Source organism: Callorhinus ursinus, unplaced genomic scaffold, assembly GCF_003265705.2.
Source record: "Callorhinus ursinus isolate GAN/ISIS: 27379988/994484 unplaced genomic scaffold, GSC_fseal_2.0 scaffold43, whole genome shotgun sequence".
Classification (NCBI taxonomy): Eukaryota; Metazoa; Chordata; class Mammalia; order Carnivora; family Otariidae; genus Callorhinus; species Callorhinus ursinus.
The window spans coordinates 4723479-4744260 of record NW_027397105.1 but is presented as its reverse complement, the minus strand read 5'-3'; the positions used below and the strand labels follow the sequence as shown (position 1 = coordinate 4744260).

The 20782-nt window shown below is 41.3% G+C and overlaps 1 protein-coding gene across 1 annotated transcript in view; it reads left to right on the top strand.

The window, feature by feature from the left end:
• Positions 1–4385: 4385 nt before the first annotated feature.
• Positions 4386–20782, top strand: part of LOC112817045 (myosin-4-like) — a 25913-nt gene continuing 9516 nt past the window's right edge. The window contains exons 1-23 of the mRNA XM_073881716.1: positions 4386–4476; positions 4716–4758; positions 6310–6533; positions 6625–6768; positions 8202–8358; positions 9450–9477; positions 9557–9671; positions 9756–9848; positions 10248–10311; positions 10432–10530; positions 11151–11254; positions 11710–11848; positions 12210–12328; positions 12416–12565; positions 13672–13842; positions 13944–14253; positions 14896–14969; positions 15806–15893; positions 15992–16109; positions 17159–17282; positions 17371–17507; positions 18891–19146; positions 20703–20782. The exon at positions 20703–20782 is cut by the window's right edge and continues 55 nt beyond it. Coding sequence (XP_073737817.1) covers positions 6330–6533; positions 6625–6768; positions 8202–8358; positions 9450–9477; positions 9557–9671; positions 9756–9848; positions 10248–10311; positions 10432–10530; positions 11151–11254; positions 11710–11848; positions 12210–12328; positions 12416–12565; positions 13672–13842; positions 13944–14253; positions 14896–14969; positions 15806–15893; positions 15992–16109; positions 17159–17282; positions 17371–17507; positions 18891–19146; positions 20703–20782 — 2774 coding nt within the window. The 5' untranslated portion in view covers positions 4386–4476; positions 4716–4758; positions 6310–6329. The remainder of the gene's footprint in view (positions 4477–4715; positions 4759–6309; positions 6534–6624; positions 6769–8201; positions 8359–9449; positions 9478–9556; positions 9672–9755; positions 9849–10247; positions 10312–10431; positions 10531–11150; positions 11255–11709; positions 11849–12209; positions 12329–12415; positions 12566–13671; positions 13843–13943; positions 14254–14895; positions 14970–15805; positions 15894–15991; positions 16110–17158; positions 17283–17370; positions 17508–18890; positions 19147–20702) is intronic.

The following is a 20782-nucleotide window of genomic DNA, read 5'->3' as shown; positions in this document are numbered from 1 at the left end:
ACCATTAAGAAGTAAGTTCTCTTGACTTTCATTCTTCTGTTGTTCTTTTTCCAAATTTCTAGAATATCCCTTTACCTATGTTATTTTTGTAACTAGAAAAAGCAAATATTGGTTTAGTCTTAAGGGAGTTAGTTTTGCTTCTCCCAGATTTCACCATGAAAGCTCACCAAACTCCCTTATCTACCCAGAGATTATGTGCTCTGTGCTAGAAGAATTGTGGGATGATTGTCACCAAGTTTGCTCCACACTTCCTTGCTCCTAAGGGCTAAATTGGATGCTTTGTTTACAACAAGCCTTGGGATTCTTATATTTTAGTGCAGCACATTCCCAGAAACTTCCTGAACAATTCTACCCATGAGTGCTCACAGACACAGGCTTTCCCTCTCTCTATTTCAAAACTGGACTGAGTAACATAGGATTTGAAAGCTCAATCTGCAACTACTGAGAAGAGCCATGTAATAGATGACAAAATCAAATTCTAAAAGGCTTTTGAATGATCCTCATCATTTCTCTCAAGAACTTTAAATTATGAGTGCTCCCATAAGCCATTTTGCTAACCATTTTGCCATTTTTCTTTTATTAAGCAGATTCTCAGAAAATTCTACCACTGGACACTTGGAAGTATAGATTCCTGCTGATGGGACCTTAATAAACATGGGGGCTGCTGGGGCAAAGATATTAAGTTTGGATCAGAAGACTAACACTACTGGAAAACAACATCAATGCCCATGGTTTTCGACAGGGGAGCTGCTGGGCCTGGGATCCAGTCTACGGAAAAGAGAGGGAAATGGCTGATGGGAAACTCAACTCTTGGATTCCGACTCTTCTGAGACTTAATCTCTCATCTCTTTAATTCTGTGGTCACAGTTCTTTCAATTGCATCTGTTCTTTTTTTTTAAAGATTTTATTTATTTATTTGAGAAAGAGAGAGCACAGAGGGAGAGTCAGAGAGAGAAGCAGACTCCCCGCTGAGCAGGGAGCTCGATGCGGGGCTCGATCCCAGGACCCTGAGATCACAACCTGAGCTGAAGGCAGATGCTTAACTGACTGAGCCACCCAGGTGCCCCTGATCTGGATTTTAATATACATAAAACACACAAATGATACAAAAGAGAGGAGGGCATTCCATGGTGGCAGTGGGGAGCTCACCTAAGAGCCTGGCATGTGGTAATGCTCTGCAAATGTTTGCCGGGTAATTGAAATGATCAATGAAACAAGCAATGAAGGAAACTACTTCACCACAACCAAGTTCAGAGTAAGAATGAACAAAAGATGTGGGCCATTGTAAACAAAATGGTTAATATCTATTGAATTAGTAATGGGTACCATATATTTTTCATGCTTCTAAGCATGCTTCTGAACATGCTATTATCTTATTTATTCCTCAAAAACCCTTATATAGATTTGGAGCCATTTTATAGATCCGGAAACAGAGCCTTGGGAAGTTTTAGTAAATTTCTAAGGATACCCAGTTGGTGTGTAGTCAAAAGTCAAATCCAAGATCCAGTTTCAGTTGACAGGGACAAGAATGATCAGGATAAAGAAACCTAGGGCATCTGAAATTTGTAAACCAGAATTTGGGGGATGCCTTCCATATGTTCCCACCATTCTAGGTGTTGATAAGAATCAGACAGATGCATAAAATATGGCCCCCTCCCTGCAAAGAATTTGTACATTGCATTTTTTTTCAAGCTACTATCATCCTGTTCTGAAGGCAACCTGAACCACTTGAGTGGTGCTCTTTTGGTTTCTCAGTTAGATTATAACCTCTTGAAGACAGGGTCAGTGGCTACTATTCCGTTGAACTTCCTTGCCCTACATAGATCAGTATTCATTCTTGAATTCCTTCTATTACTGAGTTGTCAATAGACCTAAATGTGACAGATATCCCAAAAGGTAAGTAAGCAATGGAAAGTAGAAAGTCCCTGACTCATTAGAGCAGGGGTCAAAATATTGATGAAGTCAAGAAAAATGCCTGAAGTGAATGTACATCTTTGATTTATTCACAGAGTGTAAAAGCAGATTATCCTGACTGACATATTCCTTAGGCCCTGGTTCTCAGAGAACATTTACCAGCCACAAATCATGAGCCAAGTGGCACAGGGAACAATGAAGGTATATTTCTCACCCATTGGGAATGAGGCATCTCATTTGCTTTTTTACATCAAAAAAGTAATATATTAGACAGCTTCTATCTGTAAATATGGTATTCACCAAAGGATTTTACAAACTGAGGAATCAGAATGTATCATTGTGAGATGACTGAAAAGTGAAGGACATTTTGCAAAAAACACAAAATAATAAAGAGTTAATGATGCATAAAGATAATGTGCAGCGGCAGTAGGAATGGCATAAGAAAATATCAAAATATTGGTTTGGGCACTACAAATGGCTGCTGAGTATAAGGAAACAGAATCATAGCTCATCTGAAAGCAGAGGTGCCCAACCAGTGTGTCTTGGCATCAGAAAGTTACAGATGTGCCACAAAATGTTGATCCTTTCAGTCTGGAAGTGGCTGGATGGGCTGGGAGGCCAGAGCATTGGGAGGTGGTCTCTGGCTATGGGAACCTTACCCAGGGGAGCCTCAAAGGGTGGCCTGGGCTGAGTGAGAGTCTGACAGTATACCCTACAATCCCCAAAGGAGGCAAGCACAATGGGGGTGTTTACCATGTGCTGAGTGGAACCAAAGAGGACATTTATTTTAGCAGCCAGCTGAGAGCGTGATGCTGCCAGCTACAGGCAAGAGACCCCTGGAGATGCTGGGAAGGCTGGTGTTCCAGGATGCCTGGGACAGGGCATGCAGCCCAGAGTGCAGCCAGCCAGAGTAGGGGTGCTGGAAGGCCAAGTAGGTTGTCTTGGTGGAGGCAGCTCCAGATCTTACACTGTGAATCCATCAGGCACTTCTGTGTATTCATGGCTGATGTGCCCTTTGAGTGGTGACCAACCTAGCAGCAGGGTGACCCTTTTAATACGTAGACTTTTGAAGATTAGAGCTTCAACATCTTTGGAAATATTTGATATGAAAGAGAAAGAGTTCAAGTGGATTCAAAACTTATTCTCATTACCCTAGAAATTTCAACATTATATTTGTCGGTAAAGAAAAAAGAAGAGCTGGGAAAATGTTAAGATATCATTTCAGTAGTCGCAAAAAAAAAAAAATACATGGTTTTACATTTTGATTGCCTTGCGAAAACTTTCCCTACGATGGTAATTATCAAGAATGCAAATGTGTGCCATCATCTTCGAAGTTTTGATCAGGACATAAGTGTCATAATTTCAAGTATAAAGTCACATATAAACAAGTTCTTTTTTTTAAAGATCTTATTTATTTATTTGACAGAGAGACACAGGGAGAGCAGGAACACAAGCAGGGGGAGTGGGAGAGGGAGAAGCAGGCTTCCCGCTGAGCAGGGAGCCCGATGTGGGAACTCAATCCCAGGACCCTGGGATCATGACCTGAGCCGAAGGCAGACGCCCAACGACTGAGCCACCCAGGAGCCCCACATATAAACAAGTTCTGTTCATGGAATCTAGCTGAAATTTCTCCTTAAAAGTTTAAGAAATATCTTGTTTAGACGCACTCAGAATTTAATATTTTCCTTAATCCTATGTATTTCATCCTTATATCACATGAAGAAATGTAAAGAAATATAAGAAGTATAAAGAAATGTTCTTACCAAGCCCTTTACAGATAAAGCCAAATCACGTCCAAATTATTCTAGTGTAACTACACTAATATGTCATTACTTTCTGGTGGTGCTGACATGGAAAATGTTGGGAAGTAGTCCCCAAAAGCGCTTTTCACTACTAGAAAATCTTCAACCTTCTTCACTGCAGGCAAGCCACACGACTGGGCAGGCAGGAGACAATGTCCTGTATGGAGGACCAGTTTGGGCAAAAGCAAAATAATGAAAGAGTCAGGATATTCCCCCAAAACTACACGAATGTTGGAACAAGTAGAGGACCTTCCTTCCTTTTAAACTGTCGAAGACACGGTACTTAATTTTGCAGGGCTCGGAAGAAAAGATCAACAGGTGAAAATTAACCCTCGCAAAATCAAAACAAACATTTGTGTTTTATTTCTATCGTTGAATATGTGAAATATGAAAGGTGACGCAAGGCAAACCTGAATGGCATGCCCAGCTAGGCCAGGAAAAATTTATGAGAGAAGCCAGGAATTCTGGCTGCCTCTCCACTGCCTTTATCCACCAGCCTGAACCTTCCTTTCAGATCATCTTCTCAAATTATCCATAGGAGATTTATTCACATACTCAATAAGAAAAATATTTCTAATTATATCCAACCATTCTTAATATGAATGAGAATTATGCAGGGACGCAAGACTGCCAAGATTTTTTCTGCCAAACAATTCCTTTTGACTTGAGAAAGCACAGGCAGCTGCATTGTTTCCATAGCTATCCATATAAAAGAGCCCTTGGAATGAAGCTGACTCGTCCTGCTTTAAAAAGCTCCAAGGTAAGTGGGAACAGGCAACGGGCTTTTAAGAGGGACACTGGCCACGCTGTCCTGCGTCGGCTGCAGAGCTAGCTCGGGTACTGCTCCTTTGGATACTGCACGTTTTTACAACCATGACTTTTGTAGCCTTCTGTTTACAATAGCCAGTAATGCCACAAAATGGATTTTGTGTGTGTGTTGCGGGGGGGGGGGGTTGCTTTTGGTTAACTAATGAAATGCTTTTCCCTTCTCTTTTATAGAACTGCCTTGTTTCCAGACTACATCTTCTCACTTGCTAACAAGGTAAGTGTTGGACTAACCAGTCCCTGGAGGAGAAGGTGAGAGCCTCTGGGATGGATCTGTGTCACTTAGCAACCTTTAAGAAAGTGCTGGTCTCAGTAAACACCTTAATAACTGTACTTCAGGAAAGGTACTGGAGAGAGAGGGAAGGAAGTCTTGCTTTTCAGAACAATGCACACACACTCATTCGGGATGCAAGTGTTGGTGGGGGGGCAGGGGGGCATCTTAACAAGAAAACTGCTAATGGAATTGCTAGTTTGTTAACAGAGTATCATTCTATAGGGAAAAGAGATCTGCAATAGGATTCGCTTGCTAAAAACCTCAAATTTGATAAAAATGTATCCTGCTATTAGAATTCATTAAGTAAACATGATATCTAACAAGTAAGAAAGAAGGTACCTAGGAAAAAGCTTCCTTAAGCTCCTTTAAAACTTGTAAAAAGTTACCTTGCCCAATGCTGAGCGTTGCATGAAATTAAGATGCTGTGAACCTTTTGTTACACACATATAGGTATTAATCTGCCCAACTACTACACACCGTGTTTCTGGAGGGAGACACTGGTGGGTAGCTGATCAAAATGACTTTCAAGTAACTGAATCCCATAATGACTGAGTAGCGTTCTTTGCCAAACCTTTCATTCTACCAATGCCGCTGGCAACCTGCAGATAACAGAGCATAGGGCAGCCCAAGCCCGCATTTTCCAGCAAGAAATTTGGAAGGGCAAAGGGAGCCCTTCAATGCAGAAGAATGAGGATAATATAACACTGCATGTCGACTGAACATCGATGAATAAATTTAAAATAATAAAATGAGGATAACGTTTGCTATGGCTTTTATCCTCAATTAGGTTAACCAATTAACTGGATGATAATATGCCAACCCTAAGATATAATAATATGCAAAGATATTATATCAGGCAAACACTAGTAAGCACACAACTTGAGAAAAAGAGGTAAACAAAATTATCATCCCCAAAACGCCTGACCTTGAGCACTTCTGACTGAATATCTAAAGGAGGAAATGAAGTTCTCTTGCAGTATATGACAAGAAATGGACTTTTCTCCCATTACAATAAATAGCATTTTCCATCGAGATAAGAGCCTGTACTATTTCAAACTGCTTTCTCAGTCACCATGTAACTTTGTTCCCAAGGTATCTGTCCAGTATCTCACAGGCTGTGAATTAAGAAAGGCAGATATTGTAATCCCTCTTCTATGAGGGAGGCACTGTAGCTCGAAAAGATCAAGGGTCACCAGCTCCTCCACAGCACGCGGAGACTACATCCAGCTCCCTGATTAGAATGCTAGTCTTGGAGGTTGAAAGAAAATAGTGCATGTTAAGCCCTGAGTACAGTGTTGGTTACACAGTGACCCTTGATGCATCTGAGATCTTGGGATTGTTTGTTTCAGTAATTACAGCATGGTGCACAGGGGGCCTGCCTGGTGAAATTTCCAAATAGTGGAGTTTCCATGAACTATCACCACCAATATATAGAGATATACTGATACACATGCCAGTCCACATCTCTAATGTGAAATGCCTCATCTCCTTTAGGACCTCTGAGTTCAGCAGCCATGAGTTCAGACCAGGAAATGGCCATTTTTGGGGAGGCAGCTCCGTACCTCCGAAAGTCTGAAAAGGAGCGCATTGAGGCCCAGAATAGGCCCTTTGATGCCAAGACATCTGTCTTTGTGGCGGAGCCCAAAGAATCCTTTGTGAAAGGGACCATCCAGAGCAGAGAAGGAGGGAAAGTGACGGTGAAGACCGAAGCTGGAGCGGTAAGTACAGTCCCTGGAGCCGGCCACATTTTATCAATTCTTGTGTTCCATCTCTCAATTGACATGAACCGTTATGTTCCCTGTTTACCAGACTCTGACAGTGAAAGATGATCAAGTCTTCCCCATGAACCCTCCCAAGTATGACAAGATCGAGGACATGGCCATGATGACCCACCTGCACGAGCCCGCTGTTCTGTACAACCTCAAAGAGCGTTATGCGGCCTGGATGATCTACGTGAGTGCCTCCCCCACCCAAGTGCTTTTTATCGCCATCACCCTGGACCTGCCAGCCCGTTGCTTCCCCTGTAGTATAAATGGGTCAAAAGCAGTGACCCATTTCGCTTTCACTAGTGGTGTAATTAGTCAGCACATGTGTTAACTAGCTAGTACATTAGTTAGTTAACAAATTGCAAGGTTCACTATTGCTGTTGTAAGGCACAAACCAACAGCCAGTACTTCATCCTTTGTCTTCCCATCCAAAGCCGGGGAAGGTCATTGTCCACGTAGACTGGGTTTGCCACACGTCTCCTGAGCAAACACTGGAGCAGCTACTGTTTATATCTCAGCCACGTGCCTACATTTCTACCCACCCACCCCATTCTAGTTGTAGAATCATCCAGAGGTAAATGATACATTTACACTTTAACAGAAAAAGATAATGTTTTAAAGACCAAATTTTACTCCTTTTCAGTCTTCTAAAATGACAGCAATTTGTATCTGTGTGTCCTGGTCCCCTCTATATGAATGCCACCCCCTCGAGGAAACCTCCCATCTTCCCCAGGCAGAGTGGGATGCCCTGTCCTATGGTCTCTGCCCCATCCACAGCACTGACCTTGGTTGTCCACCACCATGCATTCACATGTCTGCCTCGTGTGTAGACTGTAGGCCGGGAGCTTCCCAAGGAACATATCTCATTCACACTTTATTCTAGGTGCCCTGCAGGGGTCTGGCACATAATACACACCCAGTGAACATCTTAGAATTGAACTGATTACATCACATTGACATTTTTGTGTAGTTCAGCCAGTGCTGACGCTCAGCCGGACAATACCCACACCGGTGTCTCCAGTGATTAGGGTCAGCATCCATTCTGACTGGTCGGTGCCTGTGTTGAAAAGCTCCCTGTTTAATCATAATGTATTAACATCATCTTGTGTTCTGTGTCTTTATAGTTTAATAGTAGTCTACAAATGTTGTCCCAGGATTGCTGGATCCTTCCAGGTTTACCTTATTACATGCCTGCATCATACTGTCTTAAGATTTACCACAGTTCACCAAACCACTTCATACCGTTGGGCACTTCAGTTGTGTCCAAACTTCTATTTTCATGCATTTGAACGATCTTCATGCTGCAAAGGAAATACAGGCATATCTCCTAAAACACAGTAAAAATGTCTCACACTACACATTAAAAAAAAAAAAACACCTTTGGAGCTCCTACTATGTGAAAATCATTGTGATAAGTCCCAAGAGGAATAAAAAGTCAAAATTATGAGCCCTTCCCTCAAGGATTTTGCTCTCTCACTGTTGAACGTTCCAACTAATTTTCATGCCGATGCCTTCAAGAAATGTAGGGTACTTCCTTAAAGTGCTCCTTTGAGTCAGAATTCATTTAACAAGTGAATTGCACACCTAACAGGGAAAGCTCTTTCTTATTCCCTTGCGTAGACCTACTCGGGCCTCTTCTGTGTCACCGTGAACCCCTACAAGTGGCTGCCGGTGTACAACCCCGAGGTGGTGGGCGCCTACCGAGGCAAGAAGCGTCAGGAGGCCCCGCCCCACATCTTCTCCATCTCCGACAACGCCTATCAGTTCATGCTGACGGGTGAGTTAAATGCTTTGTGTGTGCGTAATCTTTTTGGAGCCATAGGAGAAAGAGACCCTAACTGTCTCAACACACTCTTTGAGCCCTTCCGTTAGGCTGGTGTACTGGCGAGGGAGGCGGTCCAGGAAGGAGGGGGTTTAATAGATGACTTGCAATCCTTACCATCACACAATTGCTCATGGTCTCTTCAACTTTTAAAAAGTCAACAGGGGTTGACCATAGTTAGAGAATTTACTTTTGAATGACTCAGAAACTAAAAAAGCTTGAGCAAAAATTATAAACACTGTTTGTGTATACACACATGCAATCACACATACAAACTGTGCTTCCGTTGCCAAGAGCCAAAAACCAGAAGAGTAAAATCTGCCCCTGTGGTCTTATCCTCAACATCAGAAACTATGACCAACGAATGCCCTCTCTATATTAGGGAGGGCAAAAATGCTATTGCCCTTTGCCCTGAGCCAACCTCAACACGCTCCAGATTTTAAGGTGTATTTGGTATGAAAACAGCTATACCATGAATCTTCTTCCTAGAATACTGCCTCAGCCAGCCCAGGTCTAAGCTAGTTGGGGAAAGGACTTAGAGAATTCATCTTCAGAGAGAGTAAAACAGTAAAACCAACCTTTTCCCCAAACTATGACTAAAGCCGTGATTACTTCCAAAGCTACCACCTGTACTATATTTACCCCATCCCACATGCTAAAATACCTATTTTTCATGACTTCTTACACCTACAATAAAAATTCACTATTCACTACTGGAATTGTCATCTAAACCCGACCAAAGGCTCAAGTCCACTTTGATATGTCCCTAGTGACAGAATATTACAAAGAAAAGATCTGCTGCTTTGTTCCAGTGTTCTGTTTAAATGGATGCAAGTGTGCTGAAGTCAGGGGTGGGGTGTGGGGAGGTAGTGGGGGACATGGAAGGGGCACTGGAAAAGACTGGTGGCCGAGGGCCCATGAAGCCCTAGAGATTGCAAAGTCCAGTCTGAAAAATACTAAGTTCATCCCATTTTACTTTACTATTTACAAATATACAAAAAAAAAAAACCACCCAGTATTAAATGTTTATGATTTCTCTTTTGTAGACCGAGAGAATCAGTCAATCCTGATCACGTAAGTAAATTTTATGCTTTCTTATGACTGTGACAGTTGCCACATCTGGAACCTCATCTCACTTGTTTTTATTTGACAGCGGAGAATCTGGTGCTGGGAAGACTGTGAACACCAAGCGTGTCATCCAGTACTTTGCAACAATTGCAGTCACTGGGGACAAGAAGAAGGAGGAAGCTACCTCTGGCAAAATGCAGGTGGGTCTGGGGCCAGACTCAAGACTCTCTGCGCTCTCAGAAATTCTGGAGCACCAGAGGTGAGGACCGCTCTTGCCTTTGCAGGGGACCCTTGAAGATCAAATCATCAGCGCCAACCCCCTACTGGAGGCCTTTGGCAACGCCAAGACCGTGAGGAATGACAACTCCTCTCGCTTTGTAAGTTGCAGACACTGGTACAGACACTGTTCACTGGTCAAGGTGTATGGGTTGTTTGTGAATATACTCTCTGAATCTTTTCGTTCACATTATACTACATCAGGCTCTCTCCTTTCCCTCTGAGCATGTAATAATATGGATCCAAGTCCCATCTAAAAAGATATGTGACCCTATATCTGAGTTATTTCTCATTTGTCATTACCTACAATTATTTGTAATATGAAAATCAAAGATAAAATTCTTTTACCCCCAAAAACAGGAGATACACCTTTTCTGCCTCATACAAATAGTCTCTGGATTTATTTAATATCAACCCATTAGGCAGTCCAAGTATTTTGAGTTTCTCAAAGATTTGATATGATATGAAAACAAAGTAGTAATATTAGTTTTCCTTTCAAGGGTAAATTCATCAGAATCCACTTTGGCACCACAGGGAAGCTGGCTTCTGCTGATATTGAAACATGTGAGTGCTTGGATCTCATTTATAGTCATTTCTGTTTCCTATAACTTATAAAGTCAACCCAAAGTAAAATCTGCAACCCACGTGAATTTTTGCATTGCTCTGTTCATTTTTTCCTACCAGATCTGCTAGAGAAGTCTAGAGTTACTTTCCAGCTTAAGGCGGAAAGGAGCTATCATATTTTTTATCAGATCACATCGAACAAGAAACCAGAACTAATTGGTAAGAAATGTCATAATCCCTTTGCAGAACGATTGCACCAGCACCTCCCCGTGCATGGTCCAGCCCCAGTATTCCATGACTGAATTTTGTCAGGTTTATCACCTTGATTTCGAAAGCAGCTTCGTAAGTTTATGTGTGCTTATTATAGAAATCAAAAATGAAAACTGAAGATAACAGCTTCAAATCCTATCACTATGAAATAACCACTGTGAACACTTGGGTGAATATCATTCTACTCATGTTCTGTACTTATACATATGATAACTGGAATCATACTTCAATGTTCCTCCGTGATGTACTTTTTTCATTGAGCAATAATGTACCGTGGTTTTTTTCCATGTCACCAACTGTAGCTCCACATTATTATTTCTAATGGTTGCATCGTGTTATATTCTAGAGATAAGCATAATTTATTTAACCATACTTTTTAAAGAATATTTAGGTTGTTTCCAATCCTGGATTTTAAATAGCACTGTACTGATCATTCTTGTAAATATAACTTTTCCCAGTATGTGATAATCTTCTTTGGCTTCATAAAGTGTCTTAGAATTTGTCTAGCCATCTCTTGTTTTAATGAAGGGGATAATTCTGCCTACCTTTTCTCTGTTTCATGTACTTAGAAATGCTTCTGATCACCACCAACCCATATGACTACCCATTTGTCAGTCAAGGGGAGATCAGTGTGGCTAGCATTGATGATCAAGAAGAGCTGATGGCAACAGATGTAAGTGCAACACAAGAATGATGATTTTGGGTTAGAACAATGGTCCCTCCAGATAAATATTCAGTTTCTAGTAGAAATAGCAAGAGAGGGTTCAAAGATGAGCACAGGTGTGCCACCTACAGTCAGCCAAAAAAGAAGGTCTATCATATCTGAATTTATCTAAACCACTTTTTTTTTTTTGTAATCTACACGAATGAGATCCATACCGCTTCTCAAAATAACAAGTTCCTTAAGTTTACTATCTTGTTCTCTATCTTAAGTTTACTTTTTCAATCTTAGGGGATCTGTACCTATAGTTCTAATGCTCAGTGCTGGCCTCTAAAGAGTTCCTTGCACCCCCATCAGCAAGGATAGTTTCCTCAGTTTGACCAACGTATCAGGAATCAGAATGTGAATGATGAATAGTAAATGTATGGATCATAATGTAACAGTTATCCTCTTGGTTATATTGGCAGAGTGCTATTGATATTTTGGGCTTCACTAGTGAAGAGAAAGTCTCCATCTACAAGCTCACAGGGGCTGTGATGCATTATGGGAACTTGAAGTTCAAGCAGAAGCAGCGGGAGGAGCAGGCTGAGCCAGATGGCACTGAAGGTACCAACGAAGTCATCCCTGATTTTTTGTTTGTTTGAAAATCACATTCTTAACTTGTTATCCTTGAGTTTTTCTAGGACGACAAAGTCATTTTTAAGAATTGAGTTTTAAAGTATCCCCAGATAATATACTATGTGAAGCATTATATTAGATAGATGTTTCCTACCATCTATGAAGTTCTTTAGGGCACACTATCCATAATGAAAATCTTGAACTTAATGGGGAAAAAAGGGGGCAAGAATGCTCAAAAGAGATATTCTGAAAACACTGCACAAAATGTCTATAGCTTAAAAAAATGTTTTTTGAGAAAATGCGTTGCTCTGGGCCATAATAACTTTGTTTTATCCTTTCTTCTTTTCAGTTGCTGACAAGGCGGCCTATCTCCAGAATCTGAACTCTGCTGACCTGCTCAAAGCCCTCTGCTACCCCAGGGTCAAGGTCGGCAATGAGTACGTCACCAAAGGCCAGACTGTAGAGCAGGTAGGTGCATAATTCAATTCACTGGCAGGAATCAAGCATTTTTACAGTACTCTGATAACCTCAAGAGATATATTTTTGTTTTTCAAGGTGACCAACGCTGTGGGAGCTCTGGCCAAAGCCATCTATGAGAAGATGTTCCTGTGGATGGTCACCCGCATCAACCAGCAGCTGGACACCAAACAGCCCAGACAGTACTTCATCGGGGTCTTGGACATCGCCGGCTTTGAGATCTTTGATGTGAGTTGGTAGCTGGTTGGTAAGGGGATTTTACAGTAAGGCAACAGAAACATCAATAAGAAGAAATCTATGAATATTATAACCTTCTCTCACTACTCCCAAAAAGTTATGCTGAAACTTAAAAGAGAATGATAGAGTAACTACTACTCATTTATCACAGTGGCAGTCCCCCCTCTATGAGAAATCATGTACTTGATGAGCACTCTGACTTGCTACGTACGGGACCCAAAGGGAGTTAAGAGCTAGCTTTGTGTCCGGGGGGGGGGGTCCTCTAAAAATCCCACAGCACCAAATGAAGTTAACATAAAAATATCAAAGTAATCCTGTGAAACACAACATATTCTGAATATATGGTGGGGAAGTCATTCAAAAACACTTAGACAAGAAGAGCAAAGATTAGTAACTAATAAAGTCAGCATTTATTCTCATTAAGGGGATAAGATAAAAATCCCTACCTGATGAAATACAGTTTTCTTGCTTATAGCTTTTAAGAAGTTTATCTTTTTCTTTCTAATTATAAAAGCAAAACTTGGACACTGCAGGAAATACGCAAAATCAAGGGAAAGAGTTCCCTGTTAATTCCACTATTTATATCAAGCTAATGTTAACATTTTGGAGTTTGGCTTTTGTTTTTAACACAAGTGTGTTATCACACTGTATATGATATTTGGTATCTTGATTTTGTTTTCATTTCACATTGAAGAAGAACAATAGTGTCAATTATTGTCCAGTTACAAAGCTGACACTGGTGATTTCCATACTACAGAGACTCCTCCCAGCCAGCTCCTAATGGGTTGCCCATTAGCTCTTAATTGAGTCCATGGAAAATGGAAAAGATAATGGAATAAACATGAAATGATGAAGTAGGAACTGAGAAAAATCCCTGAGTAAGCTTAAGCCAGTGCAGGGAAAGAGCATTAATAAGATCTAGGATTCTGTAATAAAATGGCAGCAGAGAAAACAGTAGATTTCATAGTGTTCCCCGCCCCATGATTTTGATATCTGTAATCTAAAGGCTATTCAACATATATTTTTAAATTAAGAAGTCCTACATTTACAAATGCTCAATTTGCTCAAGAGAAAAGTGAACACATGTATTTATTTAGTTCAACAGCCTGGAGCAGCTGTGCATCAACTTCACCAACGAGAAGCTGCAACAGTTCTTCAACCACCACATGTTCGTGCTGGAGCAGGAGGAGTACAAGAAGGAGGGCATCGAGTGGACCTTCATCGACTTCGGGATGGACCTGGCTGCCTGCATTGAGCTCATCGAGAAGGTCTCCTGATCTGTTCACTCAGTAACATCTTCTCGTAAACTCTGTGGCTCATCCTACGGCTCATATTTACCCTATATGCATTTTGTTTTGCTTTAATCCAGCCCATGGGCATCTTCTCTATCCTGGAAGAGGAGTGCATGTTCCCCAAGGCCACAGACACCTCCTTCAAGAACAAGCTATACGAACAGCATCTTGGAAAGTCGGCCAACTTCCAGAAGCCCAAGGTTGTCAAAGGCAAGGCTGAGGCGCACTTCTCTCTGATCCACTACGCCGGCACCGTGGACTACAACATTGGTGGCTGGCTGGACAAGAACAAGGACCCCTTGAACGAGACCGTGGTCGGGCTGTACCAGAAGTCTGCAATGAAGACTCTGGCTCTCCTCTTTGCTGGGGGACAAACTGCCGAAGGAGGTAACACTCAAAAAATCTAACACTTTCTCTAGATATTCCAAAAAGTGCTGTTAGATGGAGGCTGATCTCATAACCCTGCCAGAAGGATTGCAGGGCCAGATCCATTGTTTTTCCAAGTTTTGACTAAGTAGCCTGCATTGCAATTATACATTTGTGTCTCACTCTGGCACTGACAGAGACCTGCCTTACTGCAAAGGGTCAAAGAGGAACTGTTATGACCTCAACCAATGAAAGGCCTCAGCTTCTATGATTCTCTCCTATTCTTTCCTCCACATCTGCTGGATATTGAGTAGCTGGGGATATTTAAGGCAATGGAGTGACAAACTTCTGCCTATCTAGACTAGTTTCTACTGATGATTTTTGAAGTTATTTTGTCCCCAGATGTCCTAACATTAAGGATCCATTTTTACACAGTGAAGTGAATGCCCTTCACTTCATCTTCTAATGGAGAAAAAAAAATCACAGAAAAGTGGATACAAGTTTAGTTGACAGGTAAGAGTCATTTGGCTCCAACAGAGAGGCCAGTAGTGTCCAAAAACTGCTCCATCAGATGCGTGCAGAAACTGGCAATAAATAAGCAAGAAATAGCTTTGTTAGTTCAAAACTATACTTGAATGACACCTTTTCTTATTTGCTCTCCAGAGGCAAGTGGTGGTCCCAAGAAAGGTGGCAAGAAGAAGGGTTCTTCTTTCCAGACTGTGTCTGCCCTTTTCAGAGTAAGGAAGAAACTGTTTTTGACACTCCCCACTTACTTTAGGAATTTGTTTTTTAAAGCACAGAGTTCTTTCCACAAGTCACTGAGGAAAAGACTGACAATGATTAATGATATCTGTTCATCTAGTTTTAGAGAGAAAACATTTAAGTTACTCAGAAATTATTAGCTCATCTTTCATGTCGAGCCACATAATGCCAAATATTTTACAGGAAATTTTATAAAACTAAATATTCTACCATTCATAGTCTAGTCTTGTCATAAAACTAAGCAATGAATGACACAGTACTCAGATTAAATTAACGGTAAAGCTAATGAAAATCTAGCAGCTAGCCTATAAGGAACTTAATATGGTATCTTTGTCCTTAATCCAGTCAGCCCCCAATTATAGCTGGTAAGATTGTTCCCCTTTAGATGACATTGATGCCCTGAGATTTAATTGGGTTGGAAAGGGGAGCTATGTTCATGAGAAAAAGCTCCAGTGTGGTGCAGGCTTGCATGTCCTCATTGGAGAACCATGGCGTTGGGTAGAAGAAAGTGTGGCCATCTTGTATAAGAAGGCAATAGCCTTGTGAGTGTATGTGGGAGGCCATGCTCCAGGGAGGAAGTAGGACCTGTGTCAGGCTGCTTCTCATGTGTAACTCCTGCCAACTCAAGTGGAGAAAGAGGTAATGAGGAGAAACTTGCCTCTCTGGAGAAGGATAGCAAGGTATTACCTTACATGGAAATGGTCCACACTGGTCATTCAACTCAGCCATAAACATTGAGTTTATAGACATCACCAAATGCCCACAACTATGGCTAAAGTCGGAGATAACGGGCTTTTTCCTGACTTTACAGGAGAATTTGAACAAACTGATGACCAACCTCAGGAGTACCCATCCTCATTTTGTGCGCTGTATCATCCCCAATGAAACAAAAACTCCCGGTAAGAAGCTCTAGAGTGAAGGTACAAAGCATGACTGCTATACCTCTTTTGAAAAAACAGCAACAATTCTGCAGTGTAATCCAAATGTATACTTTTAGGGGCCATGGAGCATGAACTTGTCCTGCACCAGCTGCGGTGTAACGGTGTGCTAGAAGGGATCCGCATCTGCAGGAAGGGGTTCCCAAGCAGGATCCTTTATGCAGATTTCAAACAGAGGTCAGACTCTCTGAATTATGGTACATCTTGAAGTTTACTATAAATATATTTATTGCAAGCAAAACAATTTAGTGAAAAAAATGCCTCTATTCATGTTTAGTTTGCCACAAAGAGTGAAAAATCATAAGCCTCAAAAACACCTTTAAAATATAGATATACCACCTATTTTGTACTCCAGACTTTTCACGGGCTTTACTGAGCTCCTGGCTTAGCCCATAGATATACACATTGACTTCAGTGATTAGGAGAACTACCATTTTTTCATGTGTAATATGTAAGTACTAGCAATACCTCCTCTTATAGATGAATAAACTGAGGCTCAAGAGATTAAGCTACCTGCCCAAAGTCACATGGGTGTTGGTGGCTAGGTTAGGAACTCTCCCAGGCAGGTACAGAGCTCCCAGTGAGTCATTTTCTATCACTTCCTTTGTCTCCCGCCCTCACTCACTGGTTTCCAGAACCCTGTCATACCAGAAAGCAACTCTTTCTCCTCCCTAGATAAGTCCATCTTGGGAATCAAATAGGAGGCATAGGGACAAAGGGCTGGCGGCAGCTCCAGGGAGCTGGCCTCTCTAAGGCTGGGTCTGGTAGAATGGGCAGAGAACTTCAGTGTGCAAAACCCAAAGTACAATTACGCGTGAATTTGGGTGATCAGAACAGTTCCTCCTACCTGAACTGAACCTTCCTACCAGATTCCTCACTAAAAATTTGCTTTCTGGGACTCAGGATCATAAAAAGCAAATGAATCTAGCCAGGAAAACATGTCACATTTTATTGGTCATCTACATCTTAACATGAACAAGATCATGGGATGCTTTCCTGAGAATAAGGTCTGATGAGGCAGAAAGGAAAGTCTGCAACTGTGCAGGAAGGTGGAATGGAATGAAAACTGTTGATGATCTGACCATCCATGTATACAAAGTCCTTCCTGCAAACAAAGAAGGATACTTTTCTTTAAAGCTCTGATGTTCTAAATAGGTCATTTAATGTTTATCTATTAGTGTCATCATAAACGAATTTTTAAAAAAAAACTATATTTACTTAAACAGATACAAGGTATTAAATGCAAGTGCTATCCCCGAAGGACAGTTCATTGACAGCAAGAAAGCTTCTGAGAAGCTTCTTGGGTCCATCGATGTTGACCACACCCAGTATAAATTTGGTCACACCAAGGTAATGGTTTCTAAAGCCTACCTGATGCTATCTGTGTCCCCTTGAAGTTTATGGATAGTGTCTGATCTGCAACTCTTCCCATGCACAGGTCTTTTTCAAAGCTGGTCTTCTGGGGCTCCTAGAGGAGATGCGAGATGACAAGTTGGCCCAGCTGATTACTAGAACCCAGGCCAGGTGCAGAGGGTTCTTGGCAAGAGTGGAGTACCAGAAGATGGTAGAGAGAAGGTATAAACATAAATTTTTTATTTATTCCCATCTTTCTGCTTCAGAAACACATTTGAGTTGGCTTAAGATCCAGATATGATAAGGCCACAAACATAAGCAAGAATAAAGAGTCCTATACTGATGTGGGGATATACATATACCAGAAAACTAAAGGTAGGGATCATCACCATGAAACATATTTTGAGTGTTCAGGTTAAAGAGAGAGAGAGAGTAAGCATAAAGCGTGGGCAGTTCTTATCTCACAAGAGAAAATATACGAGTATAAAAATATACCAGTGTGAATTTAGGGGGTAGGTCATTAAATTAGATACACTGAACTGAACAGCAGACAGTATTTTCAACAGTGATTTTATACAAGATGCAGAAACAACTTCTTGCATATGATCATTTCTATTATCAAGCTATTATGATGTAAAATATTAAGGGCATTTATCTGTGAAAGATTTTTTCAGAAAGTTAATACAGTGTCACCAAGGTATGTAGCTTTCTGTTGATCTGATTTGATGCAGGGACAGAGTTCTAGTCTAAAGATCCAGGTGTCTCAAATGGCAGAATGCATGTGAATAGGACCCCTGGTGAGAAATGCATTTTATATAAGCATATACACACTCATGTGTGTGTGTGTGTGTGTGTGTGTGTGTAAGTATGTATGTAATTTACATCAAACAAATTTTATTTCTATCACCTATGGTTATGTTAATATTTTCTATTGTATTCTATTTTATTAAAAATAGTAAGTTTGGTCATAACCCACTATATAGATATTTGGGCAGTCAGTTGCCTATATAGGAGGGTAATTAATTTTTTAAATAAATTAATTTTTTAAATGTGATAATATTACAGATTAGAATGCAAAATTCACACAACACATAAAATGTAAAACGAGAGATTTTTACAGAAGTTCTGTCTTTAATGAATCCCTTTGTTTGGTGCCCTCATCCCTCATGGGTCTTGAAAGTGATTTTTACCACTGCTCTTAGTGGTGTTCCAGAAGGAAAGCTTGAGAAGCACTGATGTACAGCAGTAGTTCTCAAAGGGTGGTCCTTAGACCTACATCATCAGCGTCTCTTGCAAACTTGTTACAAATGCACATTTTAGACCACATCTCAGATCTGATGGAATCTCTGGGGTAAGGTTCAGGAACAAGCATTTTAACGAGTCCTTCATGACTCTTATGCACACCAAAAGTTTGAGAGGCACTCATGTAGAGAAATGAGTGATTAACAAGTCCTTGACCATCATCCCAAAATGGAATTTCTCCCATCTGTGCTTTTGAAGGTAGGAGAGGTACACAGTGGGGGCAGAACCTCCAGCTCTCATTGCCAAGATTTCATCTCATTTCTTCATCCCCACAGTATCAAATTTGCATCAATTAAATTTCAGGGAGTCCATCTTCTGCATCCAGTACAACATCCGCGCCTTCATGAACGTCAAGCACTGGCCCTGGATGAAGCTCTTCTTCAAGATCAAGCCTCTCCTCAAGAGCGCAGAGACCGAGAAGGAGATGGCCACCATGAAGGAAGAGTTTCAGAAAACCAAAGACGAGCTCGCCAAGTCAGAGGCCAAAAGGAAGGAACTGGAGGAAAAAATGGTGACTCTCTTGAAAGAGAAAAATGACCTGCAGCTCCAGGTTCAGGCTGTAAGTAGTGGAGTCATGGTGGGTGCTGCTCATCAGGATGCAAGTGCGAGAAGTCTGGCCACTAGCGGCAGTGAGCTGGGTAGTCAGTGTGGGGACACTCACTGGAAGGAGAAGGTCAAAGCACTCTGATGGTTCTAGCATAGTCCATATATCCCTTCATCGCCCAAACCAGGACTGGGGCAATAAGGTAGAACCGACCACTGTCATCCGTTCTCCACTATTTCATCAAACTGCAGGACTTATGACTTCCCTTTGAAGTCAGTCTTTGAAAGTGATTTTCACATAAAACTATCCCAAATGAAATATTAAGGGGAGGATAGCATGAAGAGATTTATTTTTTTTTAATCTCCAAAACTTCCTTAAACTTCTCGATGTCCAGTTTTAAATCATGATATGTACAGCTGACAGATGTCAGTGCTCTCCATCACATTTTACAGAATTGTTGTTTGTTACTGACCTCCAAAATTCAGATTCACTCTTTCCAATCCATGTGCACAGTCAGTGCCCCATGGCACCCAGACCGCTGCCTTGGCACCCTGGAAGCTCTGCCTGCCCCCAGCTCTCCCCTCCAGCCAGCCCGCTCACTGCTCACTCCTGCACCAGTCATTTGAGAACTGCCTCCATCAACTGTGAAATGTAATTTATAAGACTGTCTTTCATTTGGAGTGAACCGAATTGGTCTGGTATCATCTACTCATCACAAAATCATATATTTCTCCTGTTGATTAAAATTAGTTTCTTCTGTCAAGTTTGGGCAGTGTAATAACTCTTTCTTCTAGATTACAGAAGGAAAAAGAGCTGTAAGTAGTGGAGTCATGGTGGGTGCTGCTGACCCAGCCCCTTCAAATCTATCCAGTATGCTCTTCTGTTGTCCCTGGAGAATCACTTAGAATCTGTCCTACAGCACTATATTCACTACATGAGCACACACAGCACATTTTACACTTTTATGTATTCAAAGGCTAGCATGGAGGCTCACTGATGAATGTATTTATCAGTTTCTTGCTCATATCTTGTCCACTCCCAACCCTCTTAATTGGAAACATAGCAGGTTGCCAGGAATTTCTTGATTACTTTATGCCTCAACTTGAATGTCGAAAAACATCATAACCACAATCATCCTCCAGTACTACAAAGAGAAGCAGTTCATTAGCAGCTGCATCCTGAATTCCCCACTGGAATGCCTTCTCTCATCCTGCCCCATTTCCCCCAGTGACTTGATTTTTACAAAATGAAATCCTGCCCACCTCTCAAGGTGTAGCTTAAATGTCACTTTATTCAGGAAACTACCTCTAATAGAACTTCTCTGATCTCTTCCGTCACAAACTGCTTTCTGATTTCATGATAGCTTTTGGGGGGTAGGCTTTCTAATCTACTAGAAATATACTATTCTGAAGGAACAGGACATTTGGTTTTCCCACAATGTATCCTGGATTGCACACAGGAGGTGGTTCATAATATCTAAATCCAAAGAACCAACAGCAGAGATTGACATTGTTATCATTTTTAAATATTTCATTCTTTCTTTCCAATTTTGATTTTTTTTCCAACTCAAGGAAGCTGAAGGCTTGGCTGATGCAGAGGAAAGATGTGACCAGCTGATCAAAACCAAAATCCAGCTGGAGGCCAAGATCAA